The sequence below is a fragment of the Otolemur garnettii genome, unplaced genomic scaffold (assembly GCF_000181295.1).
Source record: "Otolemur garnettii isolate 467f Iridium unplaced genomic scaffold, OtoGar3 scaffold00074, whole genome shotgun sequence".
Lineage (NCBI taxonomy): Eukaryota > Metazoa > Chordata > Mammalia > Primates > Galagidae > Otolemur > Otolemur garnettii.
Genome location: NW_003852469.1, coordinates 6,810,711 through 6,835,370, shown reverse-complemented (window position 1 = coordinate 6,835,370; position 24,660 = coordinate 6,810,711). Strand labels below are relative to the sequence as shown.

Below are 24,660 nucleotides of genomic sequence, written 5' to 3'. Positions count from 1 at the left end.
TGCGACCTTATAAACACTTGTTGGAGGGCGGTGCCTGTGGCTCAGTGAGTAGGGTGCCGGCCCCATATACCAAGGGTGGCAGGTTCAAACCTGGCCCCGGCCAAACTGCAACAAAAAAATAGCCGGGCGTTGTGGCAGGCGCCTGTAGTCCCAGCTACTTGGGAGACTGAGGCAAGAGAATTGCCTAAGCCCAAGAGCTGGAAGTTGCTGTGAGCTGTGATACCACAGCTCTCTACCAAGAGTGACAAAGCGAGAATCTGTCTCTTAAAAAAAAAAAGACTTGTTGGGAGGTGGATCATTGGCTTCAGTGATCCTAGATCATCGAGTCGCTTCAGTGTCTGCCTACAAGTTGGGAGCAGATGATGCCAGGACTGTGGGGCAGGCGGCACCTACAGCATGTATCTGCTGGACAAAGGGATGATTCACACCCTGGGCAAGATGGAGTGGGAGGTGAGGAACGGCGAGAGATTTAAAACTGATGAGTTGTTTATTTCTGGAATTTTCTATTTAATATTTTCAGATCAAGGTTGGCCACAGGGGACAACCATATGCTGTGATGGATCCATCTTGGAAATAAATTGTCCCTCAGGCTCACACCCCCCTCTACTTATCACCTCCTTTCCGGCTCTCCTTTGTGGCAAAACCTCTTGAAAAAGTTGTCTTTACGCCTTGTCTTCAGTTCTTCTCATCTTACTCCAGCCAGCCTTTCACTGCTCTAGCCAACCAGCTGTGTCAAGGTCACCAGTGACATCCCCTATGCCAAACCCAGTGATAAGTTTTCAGTCCTCCTTTCACTGACTTGAGTCACATTTGACACAAGGGATCACTCCCCTCTTTGTATGTCTTCTTTCCTGGCTTCAAGTCACTGTCCCAACCATCCCCTCTTACCTTGCTGGATGTGTATCCCCTCTTTCCCTGTTACCTCCTCATCTCCCTGGCTCTACACGGGGGAGGGCCCCGGGCTCAGGCCTTCCAATGTTCCTCTTACCTGGCTCTTCTCGTGCCCTCAGCGATCTCATTTGGAATCACAGCTTTGAACCCTCTCTATTATTTATCTCCCGCCCCTCACTCCTGTCTCCCAACCTTACCTCCACCTGTCCACTTGCTATCTTCTAGTAAGCAACTCGACCCTCATTACCAGTTTTTGAGAAATACAGGAAACAGAGGAACATCATAAAATAACCTGTGAGAATGTAGTCAGCAAAACCCAGACTGTGTCTACAGGGCAAATACCCAGTTTCCTCAAGAAACAAAATTGTGGCCAGGCGAGGTGGCGCATGCCTGTAATCCTAGCACTCTGGGAGACTGAGGCAGGCCTGAGCTCAACAGGTTCGAGACCAGCCTGAGTCAGAGCAAGACCCCTGTCTCTAAAAGTAGCCAGGCATTGTGGCAGGCGCCTGTAGCCCCAGCTATTTGGGAGGCTGAGGCAAGAGAATTGCTTGAGCCCAAGAGTTTAAGGTTGCTGTGAGCTATGAGGCCACCACAACACTCAACTGAGGGCAACAAAGAGACAATCTTTCTCAAAAGATAATAATAATAGAGAAAAAGAAAGGAAAACATTGTGAGAACGAAGGAAGAGGAAACTAGCTTAATTAAAAGAGATGTAAGGTACAATGTTGATCAGTTGCAATGTATAGGCTTTCTTTGGTTATTGATTTGAGAACCCTCCAAAAATCCTGTCAGCACGAATGCTTCATTCAAAGTCCTTCACTGAGAGACCTACCTGACCAAACTTTAATGTGATTTCTAGAAGCCTAAAGCCACATCCCTGGGACAATCAAGCCCCCACCCTTTTTTTTTTTTTTTTGAGACAGAGTCTTAAGCTGTCACCCTGGGCTGAGTGCTGTGTCGTCTTAGCTCATAGCAACCTCCAACTCTTGGGCTCAAGCAATCGTCTTGCCTCAGATTTTCTATTTTTAGTAGAGACGGGTCTCGCTTTTTGCTCAGGCTGATCTGGAACTTGTGAGCTCAAGCAATCTGTCCACCTTGGCTCTTAGAGTGCTAGGATTACAGGTGTGAGACACTGCGCCCAGCCAACCAAGCCCCTTTTGAATTCCCCTTTTGAATTCCAGTTTGGTAAAGCTCAAGGATGTCAACGGAATTTATTGCTTGTTCTCCTTTTCTTTTCTTTCTTTCTTCTTTTTTTTTTTTTTTTTGCAGTTTTGTTTGCTTGTTTATTTTTGGCTGGGGCCAGGTTTGAACCCGCCACCTCCTGGTATATGGAGCCGGTGCCCTACTCCTTTGAGCCACAGGTGCTGCCCCTTGTTCTCCTTTCCTTAGAGCATCTTACTAGAAGAGCATGGCCGGTATGAATCCTTCCCCTGCCCCTTTGAGATCCCTGGAGTGTCTCAGGAGCCTGAAAGCCATTCCTTTGAAATGTAATTCTCAGGAAGGACAGGGCCTCTGTTTCCCAGTCTCTGCAGGAATTGTTATATCTTAAGAATAATTAGCAAGCAGACATAGCTGGCCTAATTGCATTTACACTGACCAACCCAGTCATTTTTCACTGGAGTAACTTTCTGCTCTGTCATCCCCTATCCTTTATTTATTTATTTGAGAGATAAAGTCTCACTCTGTCACCCAGGTTGGAACCTCTAACTCCTGGGCTCAAGCAATCCTCCCACTTAGCCTCCTGAGCAGCTGGGCCTATAGATGCGCGCCACTGCACTGTTGTTTTATTTTTCTAAGCTGTGATAATGGTGCTATGGTTTTGTTTTTTAAAATAATCTAAAGAGGGTGGCGCCTGTGGCTCAGTGAGTAGGGCACCGGCCCCATATACCAAGGGTGGCGGGTTCAAACCTAACCCTGGCCAAACTGCAACAAAAAAATAGCCAGGCGTTGTGGCGGGCGCCTGTATTCCCAGCTACTTGTGAGGCTGAGGCAGGAGAATTCTGTAAGCCCAAGAGTTGGAGGTTGCTATGAGCTGTGATGCCACAGCACTCTACCAAGGGCATTAAAGTGGGACTCTGTCTCTGAAAAAAATTAAATAATCTAAAGAAACCAGCTCAGTGACTATAGCTCAGTGGTTAGGGAGCCAGCCACATACACTGGGGCTGATGGATTCGAACCCAGCCTGGGCCAGCTAAACAACAATGACAACTACAACAACAACAACAAAATAGCCAGGGGTGGGGTGGGAATACCTGAGCGTTTGTAGCCCCAGCTACTTGGGAGGTTGAAACAGCAGAATCACTTAAGCATAAGAGTTTGAGGTTGCTGTGAGCTGTGACGTCCTAGTACTCTACCGAGAGTGACAGTAAGATTCTTGTCTAAAAGATAATAATAATAATAGTCATCATCATCATCATCATCTAAAGAAACCTATCCAGACTGTAATCACTTCCCCCCACTTCCAACGCTATCACTTTTGGCCAAACTTGCATCCTCTCTTGTCAGATTTTCACATTTGCCTCTTAAATGATCTGTCAGCTTCTATACCACCCCCTGCTCTCACCCCCAGGCAGTCTGTTCAATCTGGAAAATGGCATAGGACCCTTCTGAGCCTCCAAGACCTGTGTCCCACTCTCCTTCTGGGCCCCCTCCCCCACTCCAGCAGCACAAGGCTTGGTGCTTCTATGGCACAACCACCCCCCTACCCCACCCCCGAAACACACACTGAGACACTGGAGAGACTGACCAACACCTGCTGGCTGTGGGACTTTTGCAGTATGTTTTCCACTGCTGAGAACTCCCTTTCCCTAGATACCTGCATGTCTGGTTTCCTGCATTCCTGCAACTCTCTGAGACTCACTGTTACCACCCCTTCTGTAAGCTAGTAAACTCCCATAATTATGTAAATTGTGATTACCTATTTCCTTATTGTGCCTAATATTCCCACTAGAACACAAGCTATAGAGATGGTTTTCTTCTTGATTGTATCCCCAGGACTTAAAGTAGTTCCTTGCGCGTAATAGACACCAAAAAAATGTTGGTTGGAAGAATGAAGGTGTGACTATCATTGCGTGAAGGTTGTATGTGTGTGCTCAAGAATCCATAACCAGGCTTGGCGCCTGTGGCTTAAGTGGCTAAGGCGCCAGCTACATATACCTGAGCTGGCAGGTTTGAATCCAGCCCGGGCGCACCAAACAACAATGACGGCTGCAACCAAAAAATAGCCAGGCGTTGTGGTGGGCGCCTGTAGTCCCAGCTACTTAGGAGGCAGAAGCAGGAGACTCTCTTGAGCCCAAGAGTTGGAGGTTGCTGTAAGCTGTGATACCACAGCACTCTACCCAGGGTGACAGCTTGAGGGTCTGTCTCAAAAAAAAGAAAAATAAAAGGAATCCATAACCACATTTCTGAGCAAATGCAAGAAAGAAACTGATGTGGCTGGGATGTCTCCTAGCTTCCTCCCATGGGAAGAAGGTCCCTCATGCTTCCAAGGAAGAAGAAAAAGGATCTGACTGACTCTGTGGGTAGGGCTTTGAGCCTATTCAATGAACTGTTCTTGTGGCTTCCCTGCTGAGAGTTCAATTAGCACTGGTGTTTTGCATGAATGTTCCATGAAGTCTCATGAATGCTGAAAGGGATTACACTCATTGTCAGTTGCTACATATAGAAAAGAGCTCATATCTTTGGGACCCACCGCCCTAATGACACATCTGAGCTAAAAGTGTCTCTGACCATTTTTCTGACCACAGCTTGTGGCAAGGGGAGGCTTGGGAGTTCTGGCTTTGTTGCCTCCCTGATGTGGCTAAGAATTGCCCCCCTTTTGAAAAGAGGCTCTTAACTTGCTGTTGGGTTCTCAGTACAACTGAACACCTGACAAAGCATGTCACAACATGCTCCCGTAAAGTCCTTGGGACTAATATCCCCTTTTGGGGGGTCAGTTAACTTGAACTCAGCAGCTAACAATGTCAAAAGGGCCAAACAAGTCTCTTGTAAGATGGAAATGGTACAATCAAGTACGCAGCGGCCTGGTCCCAGTGACATTTTGGCAGTGTATGAAAAAAAATGGCAGTTCTTCTTTTGGGGGAAATTTTATCCTTTGCTCCACAGCCCGAAGCAAAGCCATTAGCTCAGTGGGGCTCTCAATTCACAGAGGTTCTCCTAAATGCCTGCACCTCGTTCACTGATGGTTTGGTGTCCAGGAGTGGCGTCATCTGTGTGGAGTTGAAAATGCTTGTGGTCGCTTCACACAGTGGACAGAACTCAAAGCTGTTCCTGTGGCTCTGGCCTATACTCCTTCGTGAGCTTTTTCCTGTTTTTACCGACTGTTACGCTGTTGATAGTAGCCTAGCTGTTTGATCTGTCACTTGGAAAACTACAGGCTGGCAGATCAAGGATGTCTCTTTGCGGGGCCACAAACGTGTGGAAACAAATCACAACTGCTGATTGAACCACCATGGACAGTCATGTAGGTTCCCATGGTGAGAGTCCATTCTCTGACAAGACCATCTGGAATCAGGTAGGGGATTGAGCCTGCGCTGCCCAGACTGGTCACCTTTGGACTGGGTACCACCACCACAGATGTGGTACCACGTATAGAGGACGCACAAGCTCCCACAGCATGCCACCTTGTGACTCCAGACAGAAGTCGAACCTTGTCTCTCAGTGAGGGAGGCTACATTGTATAGGAGGAGGCCATTGAGTCTGTCTAAACTTCACCCCCTCTTGGGGCTGCAGGCTCACTGATGTTGACACTTACACAGGTAACAATGTTGCTGTCCTAGTCCAATCAGCTGATTCTGGCCACCCTATTGTGGCCTTAGAAACTAATCTTTGTTTTAGGGAGGTTACTATAAAAGTTGTTTTGTTTTTTTTCTTTGAGACAGTCTCACTTGGTTGCCCTTGGTAGAGTGCTGTGGCATCATAGCACACAGCAACCTCAGACTCTTGGGCTCAAGTGATCCTCTTGCCTCAGCCTCCCAAGTAGCTGTGACTACCAGCACCCAGCTATATTTTAGAGACAAGGTCTCACTCTTGCTCAGGCTGGTCTCCATCTCCTGAGCTCAAGCAGGCCACGCACCTTGGCCTCCTAGAGTGCTAGGATTACAGGCATGAGGCACTGCATCCAGCCCTACTATGAAAGTTTGGAGACAGAATGTTATAGTCCATTATTTCACTTTCAAGAGAAACCCAGTCCACAATGTCCTTTCCAATTCACCTGTGCAAGCTTCAACTTGCTTAACTTATCAGTGGTGCCAGGAAGTCTTCATTTGTTTCCATCCATGTTGATTTTAGATTTCTTGATTTTTTTTTTTTTTTTGAGACAGAGTTTCAAGCTGTTGCCCTGGGTAGAGTACCGTGGCATCATAGCTCACAGCAGCCCCAGACTCTTGGGTTTAAGCAATTCTCTTGTCTCAGCCTCCCAAGTAGCTGGAACTACAGGTGTTCGCCACAACGCCTGGCTATTTTTTGTTGTAGTTGTCATTGTTGTTTGGCAGGCCCGGGCTGGATTCGAACCCACCAACCTCGGTGTATGTGCCTGATGCCCTAGCTGCTGAGCTACAGGCACCAAGCCACATTTCTTGATTTTTATGTATGTCAAAACTTTCATCATGAACCATGTATTTTCAGTTCTCTAGACTTTTATAGTCTAACAACCTTTTATTTTAATGGCTCAAGGTAGTCAGTGGACCTTTCAGACTATCCACCATCCCTAGGCATCTAGTATTGTTGAATTTTGGGGTGGCCTCCTCAAAAATCAACTCAAACCATTTCTGACTAAAATGTTTGCCTTTTCCTTGTCCATACACATTAGTAAGACAGTTTAGTTACTTAATATGACTTCTCAGAAAGAGTACATTCCTTCTTGGTCTCTCCCTGGGTGCCTAATCTGAACCTTCCAGCCAGCTGAACTGTGAACTAAATAACGTCTTTTCTTTACCCAGCCTTAGGTATTCCTTTATAGTAACACTAAATGGATTAAGGCAGGTCTGTTTATATCTTTTAACCACTTTCAGACTAGACTGTTTGCCCACTTATTATTAAACCTGATGTGTTTTTATGACTTATTTTTTTTCTTGTGAATTCTTATTTATTTCTTTTGAGACAAAGTCTCACTTTGTTGCCCTGGGTAGAGTGCTGTAGCATCACAGCTCACAGCAACCTCAAACTCTTGGGCTTAAGCAATTCTCTTGCCTCAGCCTCCCAAGTAGTTGGGACTATAGGGGCCCACCACAACACCCGGCTTTTTTTTGTTGTTGCAGTTGTCATTGTTGTTTAGCTGGCATGGACTGGGTTCAAACCCATCTGCTTCAGTGTACATGGCCAGGTGCCCTAACCACTGAGCTATGGGTACTGAGCCTGAATTAATATTTATTAACATTTTTTATGTTGGAGGTTTGAAGTCCTGATATATTTCCTGGAAGGATTTGTATTTACCTCTGCCAGGAATCCAGAGGTACTACAAATAAAGATCTACTTCAAATGAAATCCTCCCTTTACTTTCTAGTAATGGAATACTCTGCTCTTAATCTTGCTATGGGTCTGGTGATCTTTTTTTCTGAATAACAACAACATCAAATAAAGATACATGGTCAAAATGGAAGCACTTATGAGGACAAAGGACCAGAGTCATGGCTACCTAGGAAAATCCAGATTGTACGCTTGACGCCTATATCACAGTGGTTAGGGCGCTGGCTACATACCCCGAGGCAGGTGGGTTTAAACCTGGCTCAGGTCTACTGAACAACAATGACAACTGCAACAAAAAGAAAAATAATCAAGCATTGTGGCAGATGCCTGTAGTCCCAGCTATGACACTCTACCGAGGGTGACATAGTGAGACTTTGTCTCAAAAAAAAAAAAAGGCTTGGCACCTGTAGCACAGTGGTTACAGCGCCAACCACATACACCGAGGCTGGCGGGTTTGAGCCTGCCCGGGCCAGCTAACCAATAATGACAACTGCAACAACAAAAAAAATAGCTGGATGTTGTGATGGGCACCTGTAGTCCCAGCTACTTGGAAGGCTGAGGCAAAAGAATCACTTAAGACCAAGAGTTTGAGGTTTCTGTGAGCTGTGATGCCACAGCACTCTACCCAAGGAAACATAGTGAGACTCTGTCTTAAAAAAAGAAAAAAGAAAATCCAGATTGTATATAATTATGAGGCTATCTTAACTCTGCATTTTAGAGCCTGGCAAGGCCAGGTAGATAGAACTCTATGTTACAACTTTTTGAGTTAAAAAAAAATCATCTGTAATTTAACTTTCCTTTTTTTGAGGGGGACAGAGTCTCACTATGTTGCCCATGGTAGAGTGCTGTGGTGTCACAGCTCACAGCAATCTCTAATTCTTGGGCTTAAGTGATTCTCTTGCCTAGGCTCCCAAGTAGCTGGGACTACAGGCACCCACCACAATGCCTGGCTACTTTTTGGTTGCAGCTGTCATTGTTGTTTGGCGGGCCCTAGCTGGATTTGAGCCTGCCAGCGCAGATGTATGTGGCTGGTGCCTTAGCAGCTTGAGCCACAGGTGCCAAGCCTTTTTCCTTTATTTTTAATTGACAAGTGATAATTGCATATATTTATGGAGTGAACTGTGGTGTTTTGATATATGTTTACATTGTGGAATGAGTAAAGCAAACTAATAAATGTATCTATCACCTTACATACTTTTTTTTTTTGGTGGTGAGAATGTGTGTGTGTTTTTTTGCTGTTGTTGTTGTTTTTGTTTTTGAGACAGAGTCTCAAGCTATTGCCCTGGGTAGAGTGCCATAGCGTCACAGCTCACAGCAACCTCCAACTCTTGGGCATACGTGATTCTCTTGCCTCAGTCTCCCAAGTAGAAGAATGTGTCTATTATTTTTAATCAATATCCTAGGAATGGTGACTGTGCGCAGTGGCTCACATCTGTAATCCTTGCACTCTGGGAGGCCGAGGCAGATGGACTGCTTGAGCTCAGGAGTTTGAGACCAACCTGAGGAAGAGTGAGACCCCGTCTTTAAAAATAGCTGTGTGTTATGATGGGTGCCTGTAATCCCAGTTACTTGGGAGACTGTGGCAAGAGGATAGCTTAAAAAAAGAAAAATAAATAAATAAATAAATAAATCCTAGGGGTGGTTAATTAACAATTGAAGTATAATGTCTAGGAGAGGTTGGGCGGAGCCTGTGACTCAGTAGGTAGAGCGCTGGCCCCATATACCGATGGTGGCAGGTTTGAACCCGGCCTGGGCCAAACTGCAACAAAAAAATAGCCGGGTGTTGTGGTGGGTACCCAGAGTCCCAGCTACTTGGGAGGCTGAGGCAAGAGAATCGCCTAAGCCCAGGAGTTGGAGGTTGTTGTGAGCTGAGATGCCACAGCACTCATACTGAGGGTAATAAAGTGAGACTCTGTCTCAAAAAAAAAAAAAAATGTCTAGGAGAGGTTAATTAGCTTTATTATATTATTTCTTCTCTTTTTATTCTTTGGGATTCATTGAGGGTACAAAGAATTAGGTTACATTGATTTGATTGCATTTGTTAGATAAAATCCTTTTTATTATTGTTACTTTTTTTTGAGAGAGTCTCAGTTTGTCACCCTTGGTAGAGTGCGGTGGTGTCACAGTTCACAGCAACCTCAAACTCTTGGGCTCAAGCCATTCTCTTACTCAGCCTTCCAAGTAGCTGAGACTATAGGCACCCACCACAATGCCTGGCTATTTTTAGAGATGGGGGGTCTCGCTCTCACTCAGGCTGGTCTTGAACCTGTGAGCTCAGGCAATCCACTCACCTCAGCCTCCCAGAGTGCTGAGATTATGGGCATGAGCCACCACGCCCAGCTCTATTATAATAATAATAATATTATTATTATTATTATTTTGAGACAGTCTCACAATGTTGCCCTAGGTAGAGTGCTATGGCATCATTATAGCTCACAGCGACTTCAATCTCTTGGGCTCAGGTGAGCCTCTTGCCTCAGTTTCTCCAGTAGCAGGAACTATAGGCATCCACCATGATGCCCAGCTAGTTTTTCTGTTTTTAGCAGAGATGGGGACTCTCTCCGGCTGGTCTTGAACGTCTGAGTTCAAGCAATCCACCCACTTTGGCCTCCCAGAGTGCTTGGATTACACGTGTGAACCACTGTGCTCAGCCAGTTGATTAGCTTTTGAAAGACTATAAACAGATGCCCAAATTTCAGAAAGCTTTGCCATCTTTATCCTCAGTCAATACCAAGACTCTATAGACGTTTTCCTTTGATGAAATAAGCAATCCATGGTGTCTGGATTGGCTAGAAATACTGTACAGAGGTCACCTACACTTTCAGGAACAGGAAATAGAAATGTAGGGGTGTGTATACAACATGTACACCATTTACTATGGTGATCTTGGTTTAGAGTCCAAAACAGATGTGTTCAGAAAATCATCTGAGAATTACTCTTGCCATACTTCAACTAGATTTGCTGAATCCTGCCCCTAATATACTGTATAATGTGTACCGAATGAAATCTGTAGTGCAAGGTTTGGTCAGAATTCCTAAAAAGACATGAGGCAGGACTTTATCAAGGTTACACAACAGTATGCGTAACTATTTTTAAGTGTGCTTGCTACTAAATGTTTGCATAGGCATAATTCTCTTTATAACATAATGTGGTAACATTGTAAATTGGGAAGGTTGTGAGATAGAGAAAGATAAAATGTTATAACATTATGTTAAACAAATAACGTCTACAAATAGTGAGGGGGCTTTCTCCTCCTTTCATTCCTGGCTTTAAAGTCATCCTGCTCCAATAATTTTCAGAAACTACTCTCACTCAGGAAGGAGAGTCCTTGAATGCCTGGTTTAAAACAAGGTATAGGATATCTGAGGCTGGAGAAACAGGAGAGCAATCATTTTTTAATCCTGTTCCAAGTAGAGCATTTGGACATCATCAGCCAAAGCCTCCAGAAGCACCACGTTGACCTTAGAGGTGGGCAGAGGGTGCAGTTATTTGCCAAAATGGTTGGGAGAAGGGCAGAAATTATTTCTTTGGGTGAAAATATTCTGCAATTGCAGAACCACAACATTAACCATTTTATATAATCTGAAAGAGGGTGCCGCCTGTGGCTTAAGGAGTAGGGTGCTATATAAGCTTATATAGTAAGGTGCCGCCTGTGGCTTAAGGAGTAGGGTGCTTATATATAGCTTATAAGCTATATATAAGAGGTAGTGAGTTCAAACTTGCCCTCAGCCAAAAGCTGGGGAAAAAAAAAGTATATATATGTATGTATACATATATAAACTGAAGGAAGCTTTTTTGGGCTCACAGATTTAGGCATCAGTAGATAATAATAGGCAACATTTATTGCAGGTGATTTTCTTGTGCTAAGTATTTTAGGTAGGTTTTCTTATTAATGTATCTACACTTTCATTCAACCCTGTGAATGTATGCTTTTACCCTATTTCACGTACGTATAAGGAAAGCGATGAGCCGAGATATATTAGGTGTTCGTGCATTCAAGCTTTATATCCTCTAACTGGGAGGAATGCGGCAAGTTAATTTCTACACCTGTATGTTAAACTGCAGTTGTTCTCAGGAGCTCAGAAAGAAAGGGCATCCAGGATCTCAAAAGCGTAAACACAGTTCAACTCTTGGGTTCACTCAAAACTCCAGCAAACCCTTAGCGATCAACCTCCTAGTACCTCGAGGCTGCCCCGAATGGGCGAGACTCCCTGGCAGACGAACCAATGAGATGGCTGGATCTTGTGAGCTGCATATCATTTGGCCAATGGATTCGGCTCCTGGGTTTACGAGGCCGGAAATTGGAGTCTGAAGCATGTGGGTCCTGAAGAGCGGTGGGTGGGTTGAGTGTGGTGTTCCCTTGAGGCCCCACGGAGCGGGTGGCGGCTGGTGCCCTGGTGAGAGGACAGGCCTCAGGTGTGGAAGGTCCAGAAGGCCAAGGTCACTCCAGCGCAGGCTGAGGTGGGCTTTGCCTCAAGCACGTGGTGTGAGCGGCGCCTTCCTGCATACTCCGAGTCTCGCCCCCTCCCCCCAGGGCGCGAGGTGCCCGGGCCCGGGTGGGGCAGTGAGCGGGGCTGGAAGTCGTTATTTGATGCTGGGGGTGTGGGAGGAACGCAGGAACTAGAAAAGGCTGCGAAGGGTTGTGGCCGCAGGACAGGGGGCTCTTACTGCGGGTGTGAGTGGGCGTGTTGGGACGGAAATAGGAGACAGGACCTCTGCAGAGCTGTTGGTTTGGGAAAAGGTACTTTTCTCTCAAAGCCCTGTTTTTGCCTGGGCTGCAGTCATTTTTCTCCAGCGCAGAGGACACACTTGGAGAGGCGGAGAAGGTAGGCCTAGCCTGGCCTGGGACCCTTCCCTGTTGAACCTTTGGGGTCAGCCAAGTATCTGCTAACTAACCACAGGAGGAAGTCCACATTAAGGGGAGAGCTTTATGGCGGAGGGGCCTGAATCCATAGATGGTGGAGGTTAAGGAGGGGGTAGAAAGAAGAAGAGTCCTGAAATCCTGTAATTGGTGGGGGTTACAGCCCTCTCAGTATGTACCAGTTAGGCAGTTGATTGTTCTGGATTCTTGGGGTGGTGTTGGGAGATGTGAACATGGGTTCAGGCTATCCAGGAAGGAGTTTTATCAATTAAAGGGGAGAGTTGTTAGAACCTTTGGGAAAAAAAAAGAGGTACATCCTGCATTTATACAAAGTAGTAGCTAAATATACCTTTATTTACAAAATATTCATTACAACATTTTACACACTATTTACAGAGTATTTTCTACATGTTGGCCACCTCTTTGTAAAAGTTTATAAGCAAAGGTACATTTAGCTACAATTTTCCATTTTCCCTATGTATGGTGACTTTGTGGGTACCTTTTGGGACACTCTGTAGTGTGAAAGAGGGTAGTATAGTTTAAGAAATATGCAAGTTCTTAAACTATCTCCACCTAGAGGTGTACTATTGACTTAGGAATTGTATTTATCCTTTACTTGCATGGCCTGACTTCTCTGTAGCTAATAACTTAAAACAGGTTTTGAAAGTTAACAAGAGGCATAAGAATTCAAGTGGTTAGGAATTCTTCAGGGATCAGAGGTGTAGATCAGTACGAGAGGTGTCCCTTAAAGAGGGAGTCCTGAAATAAAAGTGATTTTGAAAAGGCTGATGGACTTTAAATTTGGGGGGCGTGTGGCAGAGAGAGCCTCATCCCTAATTACTTGGGAAAGAGAAGAGCATTAAATGTACCCTGTGAGACTCAGTGAGTATTGTTATTTCAAAGCAGAAAGGCTCTGTACCCTAGAGACCTTGGATCTGGTGGAGTGTGAAAGAAGAGTTTTATAGAAAAGAGTTGGATAGGCTTGGCGCTTGTAGCTTAGTTAGGTGGCTTTAGGCACTGGCCACATACACCTAAGCTAATGGGTTCTAGCCCGGCCCTGGCCTGCCAAGCAACAATGACAACTGCAACCAAAAATTAGCCGGGCATTGTGGCAGGCACCTGTAGTCCCAGCTACTCACGAGGTTTAGGCAAGAGAATCGTTTAAGCCCAAGAGGTTAAAGTTGCTGTGAGTTGTGATACCACAGCACTCTACCAAGGGCAACATAGTGAGACTTTCTCAAATAAAAGTTGTGGGTGGTGCCTGTGGCTCAGCGAGTAGGGCGTCGGTCCCATATACTGAGGGTGACAGGTTCAAACCCGCCCCCGGCCAAATTACAACAACAACAACAACAAAAATAGCCAGGTGTTATGGTGGGTGCCTGTAGTCCCAGCTACTTGGGAGACTGAGGCAAGAGAATCCCCTAAGCCCAGGAGCTGGAGGTTGCTGTGAGCTGTGACGCCGTGGCACTCTACCAAGGGTGATAAAGTGAGACTCTGTCTCTAAAAAGTATGTGTGTGTGTGTGTGTGTGTATATATATATATATATATTTTTTTTTTTCCCCCCCTCTGGGCTCAAGTAGAAGCTTTTAAAGTGACTATTGTAGAAGTCTGGTCATATTACTGGATTGACTTAAAGTAACTATTTTTTAATGGTTTGTTGTTCTATCTTTAAGGAAAAGGAAAATAATTGGGAATCTTTTATTTCTTTTAAATGCTATCATTTTTTAATGCTTTGTGGTTCTGTCTTTAAGGAAAAGGAAAATAACTGGGAATCTTTAATCTCTTTTTAAATGCTACCAGGTAGTTGACCTGAATAGGATCAACAAGCGTGTCCTCTATAGCCTTTTGATGATGGATCCTGTTCGACCACCATTCAGGGGCCCTTCTCCTGTCCACCCATCTCAATGTGTACGGATGCCAGGCTGTTGGCCACAAACTCCTAAACCTTTGGCTTCAGGTCTGGGCAGAGCAGGACCTGCAGGCAGAGGCCATGCATTTGGAAGACCAGAGGAACCAGGCACACATAGAGGGCCGGCACAAAGGGTAAGGCCACATCTGGATGCACAGTACTGGCATATAGGCCACCTGTGCTGTCAGAGTGAGCGATAGATTTTAAAGTCTTTAGAAGGCTGTGAAACCCTATGAAGAAACAAGGTTTTTGATTTCTCTTGTTTCCTTTAAAAAGTAGTTGTAAAGGCCTGGTGTTGTGGCTCACGCCTGTAATCCTAGCACTCTGGGAGGCCACAGCGGGCAGATCACCTGAGCTTAGGAGTTTGAGACCAGCCTGAGCAAGAGCGAGACCCATGTCTCTAAAAAATAGCTGGGCATTGTGGTGGACACCTGTAGTCCAGCTACTCAGGAGGCTGAGGCAAGAGAATTACTTGAGCCCAAGAGTTTGAGGTTGCTGTGAACTATGACAGCATAGCACTCTACCCAGGGCAACTGAGTGAGACTCTGTCTCAAAAAAAAAAAAAAGTTGCTGTATCTTTTGGGCATATACAGGAAGTCCCTGAGTTCTGAACAAGATAAGTCCTGTAGGTTCGTTCTAAAGTTGAATGCATATGTAAGTTGGAATAGTACATTTATCTGTTGTCCGTAATAGCCTTTGATACAACTGAGTTGCATGTCAGTTGGATGTTTGTGACTCAGGGACTGCCTGTGTGTATTTCAAATCTTAGAGTTATGAGTCTAGACAAGGTGCCTCATTGTGAACACTAGATGGACTTGGGTAAGTGCCCTAGGTTCTCTAGCTTCAACCCATACATCTATCCATCCATCCCTTCATAACTGATAGATTCAAAGATATAAATAACCTCTTGCTCTTCTTTTGAGTGTTTAGATTTTCACCCTGGGTTTGGCTTTATGATATTAGCAGCAACTCCTGTCCCTGAAGTGGTAATGGTTAGAGTTGCTCCTTTTGGAAGCCTCTTTGCCCATGTCTTTAAGAAAAGGAGGCTCTTCAGCTATTGCTATGGTGTGGAAACAGTTAACGCTTGTGTGCATTCCTAATGACTAATTAGTATATAGTCATTTTAAGAAAATTTGTCTATAAAATTTGTCTAAAATTTGTCATTTTAAGAAAATTTATATGTCAAATTAATAATATGTCAATATATTTGACATATATTGACAAAATATATGTCAAAGGTTAGCAAATATAGGAAGAACTTAATAGTGCAGTTATAATCATTTTAAGTAGAGTTGGCAGTGTCAAATGTTTTATAAGAAGAAAAGTTTAATGGCTCGGCACCTGTGGCTCAAGTGGCTAAGGCGCCAGCCACATACACCTAAGGTGGCGGGTTCGAATCTAGCCTGGGCCCGCCAAACAACAATGACGGCTGCAGCCAAAAAATATAGCCAGGCGTTGTGGCGGGCGCCTATAGTTCCAGCTACTTGGGAGGCTGAGGCAGGAGACTCGCTTGAGCCCAGGAGTTGGAGGTTGCTGTGAGCTCTGATGCCACACACTCTACCCAGGGTGACAGCTTGAGGCTCTGTCTCAAAAAAAAAAAAATTTAATGACAATAATATTGTGTTTACGTAATGAATTGATTGAGTCCATAATGTAGCTTTTTTACATGTCAGTTCTCATTGGTGCAACAGCAGTAAATTTGCAAGCCTGCCACAGGAGAATAGTATGTTTTGTTGGATATTGTGAAAAAATAAACTCTGGTACCTCTTAAATGATCTAGCAGGTTAGTTCTGTTGCTTTTTTCATACTGTATATTAAATCATGGACTTTTAACTGTAAATTTTTATGCTTAAAGGACATGGTTACAAGTATTAAAGATTTTTTAACTATTTTTATTCTTATAGCACTTAATAGAATTTGAAGAAGATAATTTTTAATATTTATCTATACTTTAAGAAAGCCATTGTTTCTGGAGTTTTAAACTACATTTTAGAATAACTTTATTCTTTGACTTTCCATAGGAATCTGTGGGTTTGGTCTCCATGTTTCGAGGCCTGGGCCTTGAAACAGTTTCTCGGACCCCTCTGAAACATGAAATACCCCCTTTAGGTATGTGGAAAACTAACTTGAGAAATTTAGTGTTATAAACTTACATAATTGCTTTGTTCTTAAATCCATATGGTTTATCTTCAGGAAAATATACTTAAACTGTACTTTAAACATGTTTAACTCATGGTAATTGCTGGGATTCGGTTCTTTCATTCAGGCAGAGGCATTTTAGGTCGAGGCTTTTCTGCTAATGCAGTGCACAAGGACAAAGAAGAACCCCGCTTCACTTTTCCGGATCCTTTAGTGTTGGCAGCTGGGGATAGCAAGATGGCAGAGGCCTCTGTTGGTTGGAATAGGTGGGTAAAGTTATTTTCTCATGTAAACACTGAAACCAGATGTAATATTTCTTGAAGTTCAGAAAGAAACTCTAGGAAGCATTGTGTCAAAAACAAGCAGCGCCTGATGTTATGTTCAAGAATGGACGTTTCCCAAGAGTCTCCGCAGCTGCTGACCCAGTTAGTCATTGGAAAAGACTAAAAAGTGGTTCTCTACTGTGCAGTTCATACCTTAATTTGCCCTCTTGACAAGTTATCCTAATTTCAGCAGTTCTTTAATCTGATTGAGTCAAGATTTCCTCTCAGTTGTGCTATCTAAAATGGCTCTGAGAATCCAGATTAAGAGCAGTTGGTGAATGAGTCATATTGGCATATTGCATTTTGAGAGAATGTCAAGGCTCTGCTTGGGTCCCTTTTGCTGACTCTTCCAGGAAGAGGTTGTAGACTTTGGGAATAATCTAGATGGGTGTGGATAGAAGCTTGGTAAAGAAAGCCCTAATTTGCCTCTTGTTCCACATTTCAGAATGCTTGGAAGAGGGAGTACAGATGTTTCTTTATTACCACTGGGAAGAGCTGCTGCTGGTATTGGCAGAGGAATGGACAGGCCTCCCAGTGCATTCAGCCTAACTACCCGTGACCCCCCACGGCTGTCTTCACCTCCAGCTCTGCCCCAGCCCTCCCTGCACTCTCCAGATCGCCCTCCAGTCCTGACTATAGAGCAGCACAAGGAAAAGTAAGTCAGGAACACTGCCCTCCCTGCTTGTTAGTGATCAGAGTTGAAGAAGAAGGCACCTAATGAATCTCTGCATGTTGGCTGCTGTGCACTATTGTAAACTCTGTATTGTGTCTCAGGTCCTGCCTGGGTGATAGATTCTGTAGAGGATTTTTGGGGCAGACAGAGCCTCAAGCTATTGCCCTGGGTAGAGTGCCATGGCATCACAGCTCACAGCAACCTCTAACTCCTGGGCTTAAGCAATTCTCAGCCTCCCAAGTAGCTGGGACTACAGGCACCCACCACAACACCCGGCTATTTTTTGGTTGTAGCTGTCACTGTTGTTTGGCGGGCCTGGGCTCAATTCAAACCTGCCAGCTCTGGTGTATGTGGCTGGCGCCTTAGCTGCTTGAGCCACAGGCACCGAGCCTCTGCAGAGGGTTTTGATTTCTTTTTCAACAGCAAGAGATTGACAAAGAGGTGGGACAATTCCTGATGAAGTTAAATGAATTTAACAGTGAATACATAATATGTACCAGAGAGAGACTAATGGCCTTTTGTTTCCTTCCCAGTTCAAACCAATAGTTCCTTGTCATATTGTTTTTTTGTTTTGGTTTGGTTTTAGAGGTGAGGTCTCATTCTGTTACCCAGGTTGGAGTGCAGTGGCGTGATCATAGCTTACTGCAGCCTTCAACTCCTGGGCTCAAGCAGTCTTCCTGCCTCGGCCTCCAGAGTAGCTGAGATTACAGGTTTTCATGAGCCACCATCCTGGCTTCATTTGTCACACTGAAGAGAAGGAAATAAAAACAATTTTTTTTTTTTTTTGAGACAGAGTCTCTCTCTGTTGCTCTGGGTAGAATGCCATGGCATCATCACAGCTCACAGCAACCTCAAACTCTTAGGTTCAAGTGATCATCTTGCCTCAGCCTCCTGAGTATCTGGGACTATAGACGCCTGCCTCTATGCTTGGCTAGTTTTTCTATTTTAGTAGAGATGGGGTCTTGCTCTTGCTCAGGCTGGTCTTGAACTCCTGAGCTTATGCAATCCACCCACCTCAGCCTCCCAGAGTGTTAGATTACAAATGTGAGCCACTGTGCCTGGTGATAAGGAAATAATTTAGGAAAAAAACTGTGGCACTTTATCTTTCTATATATAACTAACTTTTATGTTCTTAGTTAGCTGGCCTAGTTTATTCCAGTAATATTAGGACAGATAGGGTGATTTTCCATAATTAATTAGACATTGCTAAGTGTTTATCTCCTAGCCCTCAAAGCTAACATGCTTTTGTACATGTTGCTTCTTGGTTTATGTAGTGTGAAAAACACTATTTCCCTCAGTCTTTTTGTTGGTGGTAGTGGTATAGGTTGGTTTTTTTTTTTTTTAGTAAATGTGGGTACTTTTTATTCTTTTTGTTTTCTAGAGAGCTTTTGGTGAAGCAAGGATCAAAAGGAACACCTCAAACTTTGGGACTGAACCTCATCAAAATACAGTGTCATAATGAAGCAGTTTATCAATATCATGTGACTTTCAGGTATCCATAGCTTTTTGTCTGTATTGTTCACTTCTTAGAGGACATTAAGGAAATTATTCTCTTGGAATAACTAAACGTCATTCTGTACAATTCCTGTGAACATCCCCATGCAAGAATGCATGACTTAGATCCTTATAGGAAGTTTAAGGTTAATTTTTCTTGTGTTTATTTAGCAATATTACCATTTCAGATTTTAACTTAATGGGTACGTGAAAATGGATTGGATTTAATGTGAAATTAAGCTTAAATTAGGGCCTTTTACTTGCATAGGCCTCTTCCAGGAACTTTTAACTTATTTTGTATGTGTAATTTTATATTCCTTTTGTTAAAGGGGACTGCTCCCCAAATGGTATAAGATCCATACCCCACAAAACGTGAATCATACCAACATTTGATGTCTGTCCAGTCACAGTCTAGGGTTTCAATTTATGAATGAAAAAATCAGAGAAAATAACTTAAGTTTTATAACAAAATTTTAAAATTTATTTATTTATTTATTTTTTTTTTGAGACAGAGCCTCAAGCTGTCCCCCTGGGTAAGGTGTTGTGGCATCACAGCTCACAGCAACCTCCAACTCCTGGGCTCAAGCGAGTCTCTTGCCTCAGCTTCCCAAGTAGCTGGGACCACAGGCACCCGCCACGACGCCCGGCTATTTTTTGGTTGCAGCCGTCATTGTTGTTTGGCGGGTCCCAGCTGAATTCGAACCCACCACCTTGGGTGTACATGGCTGGTGCCTTAGCCACTTGAGCCACAGGTGTTGAGCCATTTTAATTTTTTAAAATTAAGAATTAATATTAACGGTTTGTGTTCTTTTTTAAGATCTTAGGGAAGAGGCTGGTCACAGTGGCTCATGCCTATAATCCTAGCATTCTGGGAGGCCGAGGCAGGTGCATTGCCTGAGCTCATGAGTTTGAGACCACCCTAAGCCAGAGTGAGATCCCATCTCTAAAAATAGCTGCGCATTGTGGCCAGTTCCTGTAGTCCCAGCTACTCAGGAGGCTGAGGCCGGGGAATCACTTGAGCCCAGGAGTTTGAGGTTTCTGTGAGCTGTGATGCAGTGGCACTCTACCAAGGACAACAAAAGGAGATTCTGTCTCAAAAAAAAAAAAACCCCACAAGATCTTAGAGGAGTCATTAGCTGGAGGTTATTAAGTATAATTATGAAAATGAATGTTTTGAAATATCTGGAGAAAATGAAAAGATAGAAGTCTGATTCTTTAAATTGACAATAATTGTATATATGGCGTACAATGTTTGTTTTGCAATGTGTGTACATGCTAGAAAATTAAAGCTAATTAACATATCCATCACCTTACCTTCTTACCATTTTTTTGTGGTGAGAACTTTTAAAATTCCTCTTAGCAATTTTGAAATATACATTATTGCCGGGTACAGTGGCTCATGCCTGTAATTCCAGCGCTCTGGGAGGTGAGGCAGGTAGATTGCTCAAGCTCAGGGAGATCAAGACCAGCCTGTGCAAGAGTGAGACCAGACCCCCCCGTCTTTAAACATAACCAGGCAATGTGATGGGTGCTTATAGTCCCAGCTACTTGGAAGGCTGAGACAAGAAGATCATTTGAGCGTAAGAGTTTGAGGTTGCTATGAGCTATGACTCCATGGCATTCTACCCAGGGTGGCAAAAAATAAAAATAAAAATTTTTAAGAGGAATGGGAAATGGAATGATAATTAAAGAGAGTACAGGATTACTTTAAAGGTTTCTATGAGGTAAGAAGGCTTAGCTGAGCATGTATGACAGGTAGAAGGAAGGAAGGAGCCAAAAAGAGGATGAAGTTGAGCCCCAGGCCTTTTGTGGACTGTATGGTGAGCACTGAAGAGAGTAGAACTCTTTCTCTGAAAATGGATTGACACATGTTAAGGAAACAGAAAGAAGTCTGTCTACATTGAACAGGCCCTGGAGAAGACACAGATTTATAGATTTCAAGATTGTAGATATGGACAGTCTACATTTGTAGATTGTAGGTTCAAAGCCCCACTGTGAAGAGGCTGCTGGGTTGTCGTGAGAACACTAAGCAGGTGTATTAGCAGGCTGGACAACCTGTAGCTTCCTGGTAGTGCATGAAGGATATCTGGGAAGACAGACTTAAATACTATGCTTAGAGCATAGCTATCTGTGTATCTGTGAATTTTTAAGAATGTTATCATACGAGTGTTTAGTTTTGGGGACAATTGTGTTGGATTAACACATGATTTGTTTTTGTCTCTCTTCATGTACTTGAACATGCTTGACCCTTCTTAGCCTTGGATTTTGTTGAACTTTGCAGTTGTAGAATAAGGTGGAGTGTTACTCTGCTATAATGGGGCAATTGTTGTATGAAGTAGCAACTGGATTTTTTCAGAGTTGTAAGTGAAAACTCATTTGTGACAGTGAATCAATAGAAAGTTGAGATTGCCACGAGTGAAAAATGATTACCGTAAAATCCTGTTTTTAAAAAACTTCTTTATTTTTGGGGTGGTGCCTATGGCTCAAAGGAGTAGGGCACCAACTCCATATGCCAGAGGTGGCAGGTTCAAACCCAGCCCCAGCCAAAAACTACAATTAAAAAAAAAAAAAAACCTTCTTTATTTTTTGAAGTGTATATCTCTGAAGACTGTAAAGCCAGGATAGTCTTAATGTTAAACCTGGCCCACTGCCTGTTTGTGTAATGAGGATTTATTGGTGCATAGCCACACTTAGTTTGTTTGCATATTGTCTACATGGCTGCTTTCATGCTATAAAAGGCCTGCAAAGCCTGAAATAGTTACTATTTGGCCCCTTACACAAAAGTTTTCTGCTCTCCAATCTGCAGTCTGGAAGAATATACACTGACACATCAAGGGAGCTGTTCTTCAGTGGTGGAATTACAGTTTGTTCTTGTTTCCTGTACCTACAATTTCTAATGGTTCTGCTGAGAGCAGATAACCTCTAGACAAAATTCAGTTTTTGGTCAGATATGTAATTTTTAATATGACCACTAGGCGGAGCAGCGGTTATAGTGACTGCTTCTCCAACGTGTTTGTTGCCCAACTGTGGTAAGAATGCTCTTTGAGTCAAATTGAATTGAAATCCTCTTTATTATTTTCTAGCCCTAATGTGGAGTGCAAAAGCATGAGGTTTGGCATGTTGAAGGACCATCAAGCTGTCACCGGGAACGTCACTGCTTTTGATGGATCCATTCTCTATCTGCCTGTTAAGCTTCAACAAGTGAGACCACACAGGAAGTGTACTTTGGGATGAAACCTAAGAGTGTTTTGAGTGGTGGGAAATCATAGACTTCCTGAATATTTGAGTTGTATCTTCCTATTCCTAGAGGGAAGACAGATTTCTGCAAGATATAACAGAACATTTTACATTTGAATTCTTCAAGGAGCACCTTCTCACATAAGAGGAGTGATTGGGGCCAGGTGTGGTGGCTTATGCCTCTAATCCCAGAACTCTGGGAGGCCAAGGCGGGAAGATCACTTGAGCCAGGAGTTGGAGGTTGCAGTGAGCTATGGTTGGGCCATTGCACTCCATCCTGGGCAACAGAGTGAGACTCTGTCCCTAAACAAAAAACAAAAAAGGAGTAATCGGAAACTCTTGATTTCTGTGATAAAGAATGGCTTATAACTTTCAAATTCAAACTTTGTTGGGTTTCTCTTAGCAAATAGTTTCTGAATCCTAGTTGTCATACCACACCTTTGCCAGTGTGGGCAGCAAAGTAAAGTAAGAGTTAAAAAAGTTTTAAGGTATTTTAGGACTTGGTAGTTTTGTTATTTCTTTTTACTTCCATGTATTTATTTGTTAGGTTGTTGAATTAAAAAGTCAAAGGAAAACTGATGGTGCTGAAATCAGCCTTAAGATTCAGTTGACAAAGATCCTGGAGCCCTGTTCTGACTTGTGCATTCCTTTCTACAATGTTGTTTTCCGTAGGTGAGGAAACAGTTGAGGTTTTATTTTCTTTTAACTTCAGTCTTGTATTTGCAATAATGCTCTTCAATAAGCCTGGATGCTATTATACCACAATGTGTATACAGATGGGTTTGGGAGCATTTAACAAATGAATGGATGATATTGAAGCTGACTTATTCAAAAATTATCTCACCAGGACAGGCCAGATTTGAATATGTAAAGTTAGGTTTGGAGGTAGCTCAGTAGGGGAATGAGTTCCTTTGGATTCATTCAGGTTAAAAGCAGCTATTCATGGTATATTCAATGGTGGTGATAGCAAGAGGGCTATTTAAAGAGGTAGTGTGCAAAAATATTTGCTGCAATAATTTTTTCCAGTCTTTTGAGTTTTTCGATTATAGACAGCTCATAATTGTTTAACTTCTTTCGAGATGTTCTAATTTCATACAGCTGTTAATCCCAAACTACCTCTTATTTAATGAAACACTGAACCTAATTTCTACCGAGTTAGAATTTCTACCTAGTAGCAAACATAACTCCCTTTGCTATACCATTGTTCCCAAACAGAAGTTCTCAACCTGTGGGTCGTGACCCCTTTATAACAATGAAAATGCATCACGACATTAGGAAGGTTGAGAACCACTGTTCACAAACTTAGAAATGGGCTCTCTTGCATTCTTTTTAGTTAGTGGTAAAAAGTAATGTAAATGGAACCTGAGAAATCAACTCAATGTTTTATTTGCTAGTGAGTGGGAAAGGCTGCAATCAGTTGCACATACTCCAACATAAATGCTTTGGTGATTTTTTGTTTTCTTTCAGCAAGGTGGTTCTCAGTATAAAAGCTATTTTTGTGCAAAGAACACAAACATTTAGGCTAGGAAAGGTGGCTCATGCCTGTAATCCTAGCACTCTGGGAGGCTAAGGCAGGTGGATTGCTGGAGCTCAGGTGTTCAAGACCAGCCTGAGCAAGGGCAAGACCCTGTGTCTACTAAAAAATAGAAAAATTAGATGGGCATTGTGGTGCATACCTGTAGTCCCTGCTACTTGGGAGGCTGAGGCAAGAAGATTGCTTGAGCCCAAGTTTGAGATTGCTGTGAGCTATGGTGCCAGGGCACTCTATTTAAAAGACAAATGTAGCTAAGGATAATGGAGCTTAATTTGTATATTCTTCTATTAGAAGACCTACTCTTGGCTTTTCCTTTCAGGGTAATGAAACTTTTAGATATGAAGCTTGTGGGGAGAAACTTTTATGACCCAACAAGTGCTATGGTACTACAGCAACACAGGTTGGTGTTTTTACCCCCCCCCCCAAGTTTTGAATGGTTCTGGAAAGAAATTTTTCATTGTGTATTTAGGACCATAATCTCACTAGTATTTTATGGTAGTGAATAGAATTCATCAGGTAAGTCTCTTTCTTAGTTTGGTTTTTTAGTAAGTTTGTAATGATGTTGATTTAATTTAATTTGTTTCCTGGGGCTTTCTCACTGTTATCAGGGAAGCGCAGTACTCAGAACTCAAAAGTTTTGTTTCAAATAGGGGAGTAGAATTATCTATGTTCTTGTTAGAACCCTAAGGTAATGACCTTCTCTGTCTACAGATTGCAGATCTGGCCAGGCTATGCAGCTAGCATCCGGAGGACGGACGGAGGCCTTTTCCTGCTAGCTGATGTCTCCCATAAGGTCATTCGGAATGATTCTGTACTGGATGTCATGTGAGTGCATGGTGGTATTTACCGTTAACAGGCTGATGGCTTTCTAAAAGTTCAGTAATAATAATAATAAAGATTAGACATTGTTCTGCTTGGAGTTTTAATTGTAGAACAGATAGAGAAAACTAAATGGGTGTGCACATGTCCTTACGCCTTCTGAATAGACATCTGAATAGACATCTGCTGTGCTTTGAGGAGGAGTTTTATTTAAATGTATGGTTAAGAAGACTAGGTTTGGCTCGGCACCTATAGCTCAACCGGCTAGGGCGCCGGCCACGTACACCTAAGGTGGCGGGTTCGAATCCCCAGCC

At 43.3% G+C, this 24,660-nt stretch overlaps 1 protein-coding gene across 2 annotated transcripts in view; it reads left to right on the top strand.

Annotated features, from left to right (window-relative positions):
- The first annotated feature begins 14,069 nt into the window (after positions 1 to 14,069).
- Positions 14,070 to 24,660, top strand: part of PIWIL2 (piwi like RNA-mediated gene silencing 2) — a 47,185-nt gene continuing 36,594 nt past the window's right edge. For both annotated transcript variants that reach the window (XM_003793976.3, XM_023515577.1), the window contains exons 1-9: positions 14,070 to 14,261; positions 16,149 to 16,236; positions 16,394 to 16,532; positions 17,035 to 17,244; positions 18,644 to 18,754; positions 21,840 to 21,957; positions 22,541 to 22,665; positions 23,847 to 23,927; positions 24,239 to 24,352. In XM_003793976.3, coding sequence (XP_003794024.1) covers positions 14,070 to 14,261; positions 16,149 to 16,236; positions 16,394 to 16,532; positions 17,035 to 17,244; positions 18,644 to 18,754; positions 21,840 to 21,957; positions 22,541 to 22,665; positions 23,847 to 23,927; positions 24,239 to 24,352 — 1,178 coding nt within the window. The remainder of the gene's footprint in view (positions 14,262 to 16,148; positions 16,237 to 16,393; positions 16,533 to 17,034; positions 17,245 to 18,643; positions 18,755 to 21,839; positions 21,958 to 22,540; positions 22,666 to 23,846; positions 23,928 to 24,238; positions 24,353 to 24,660) is intronic.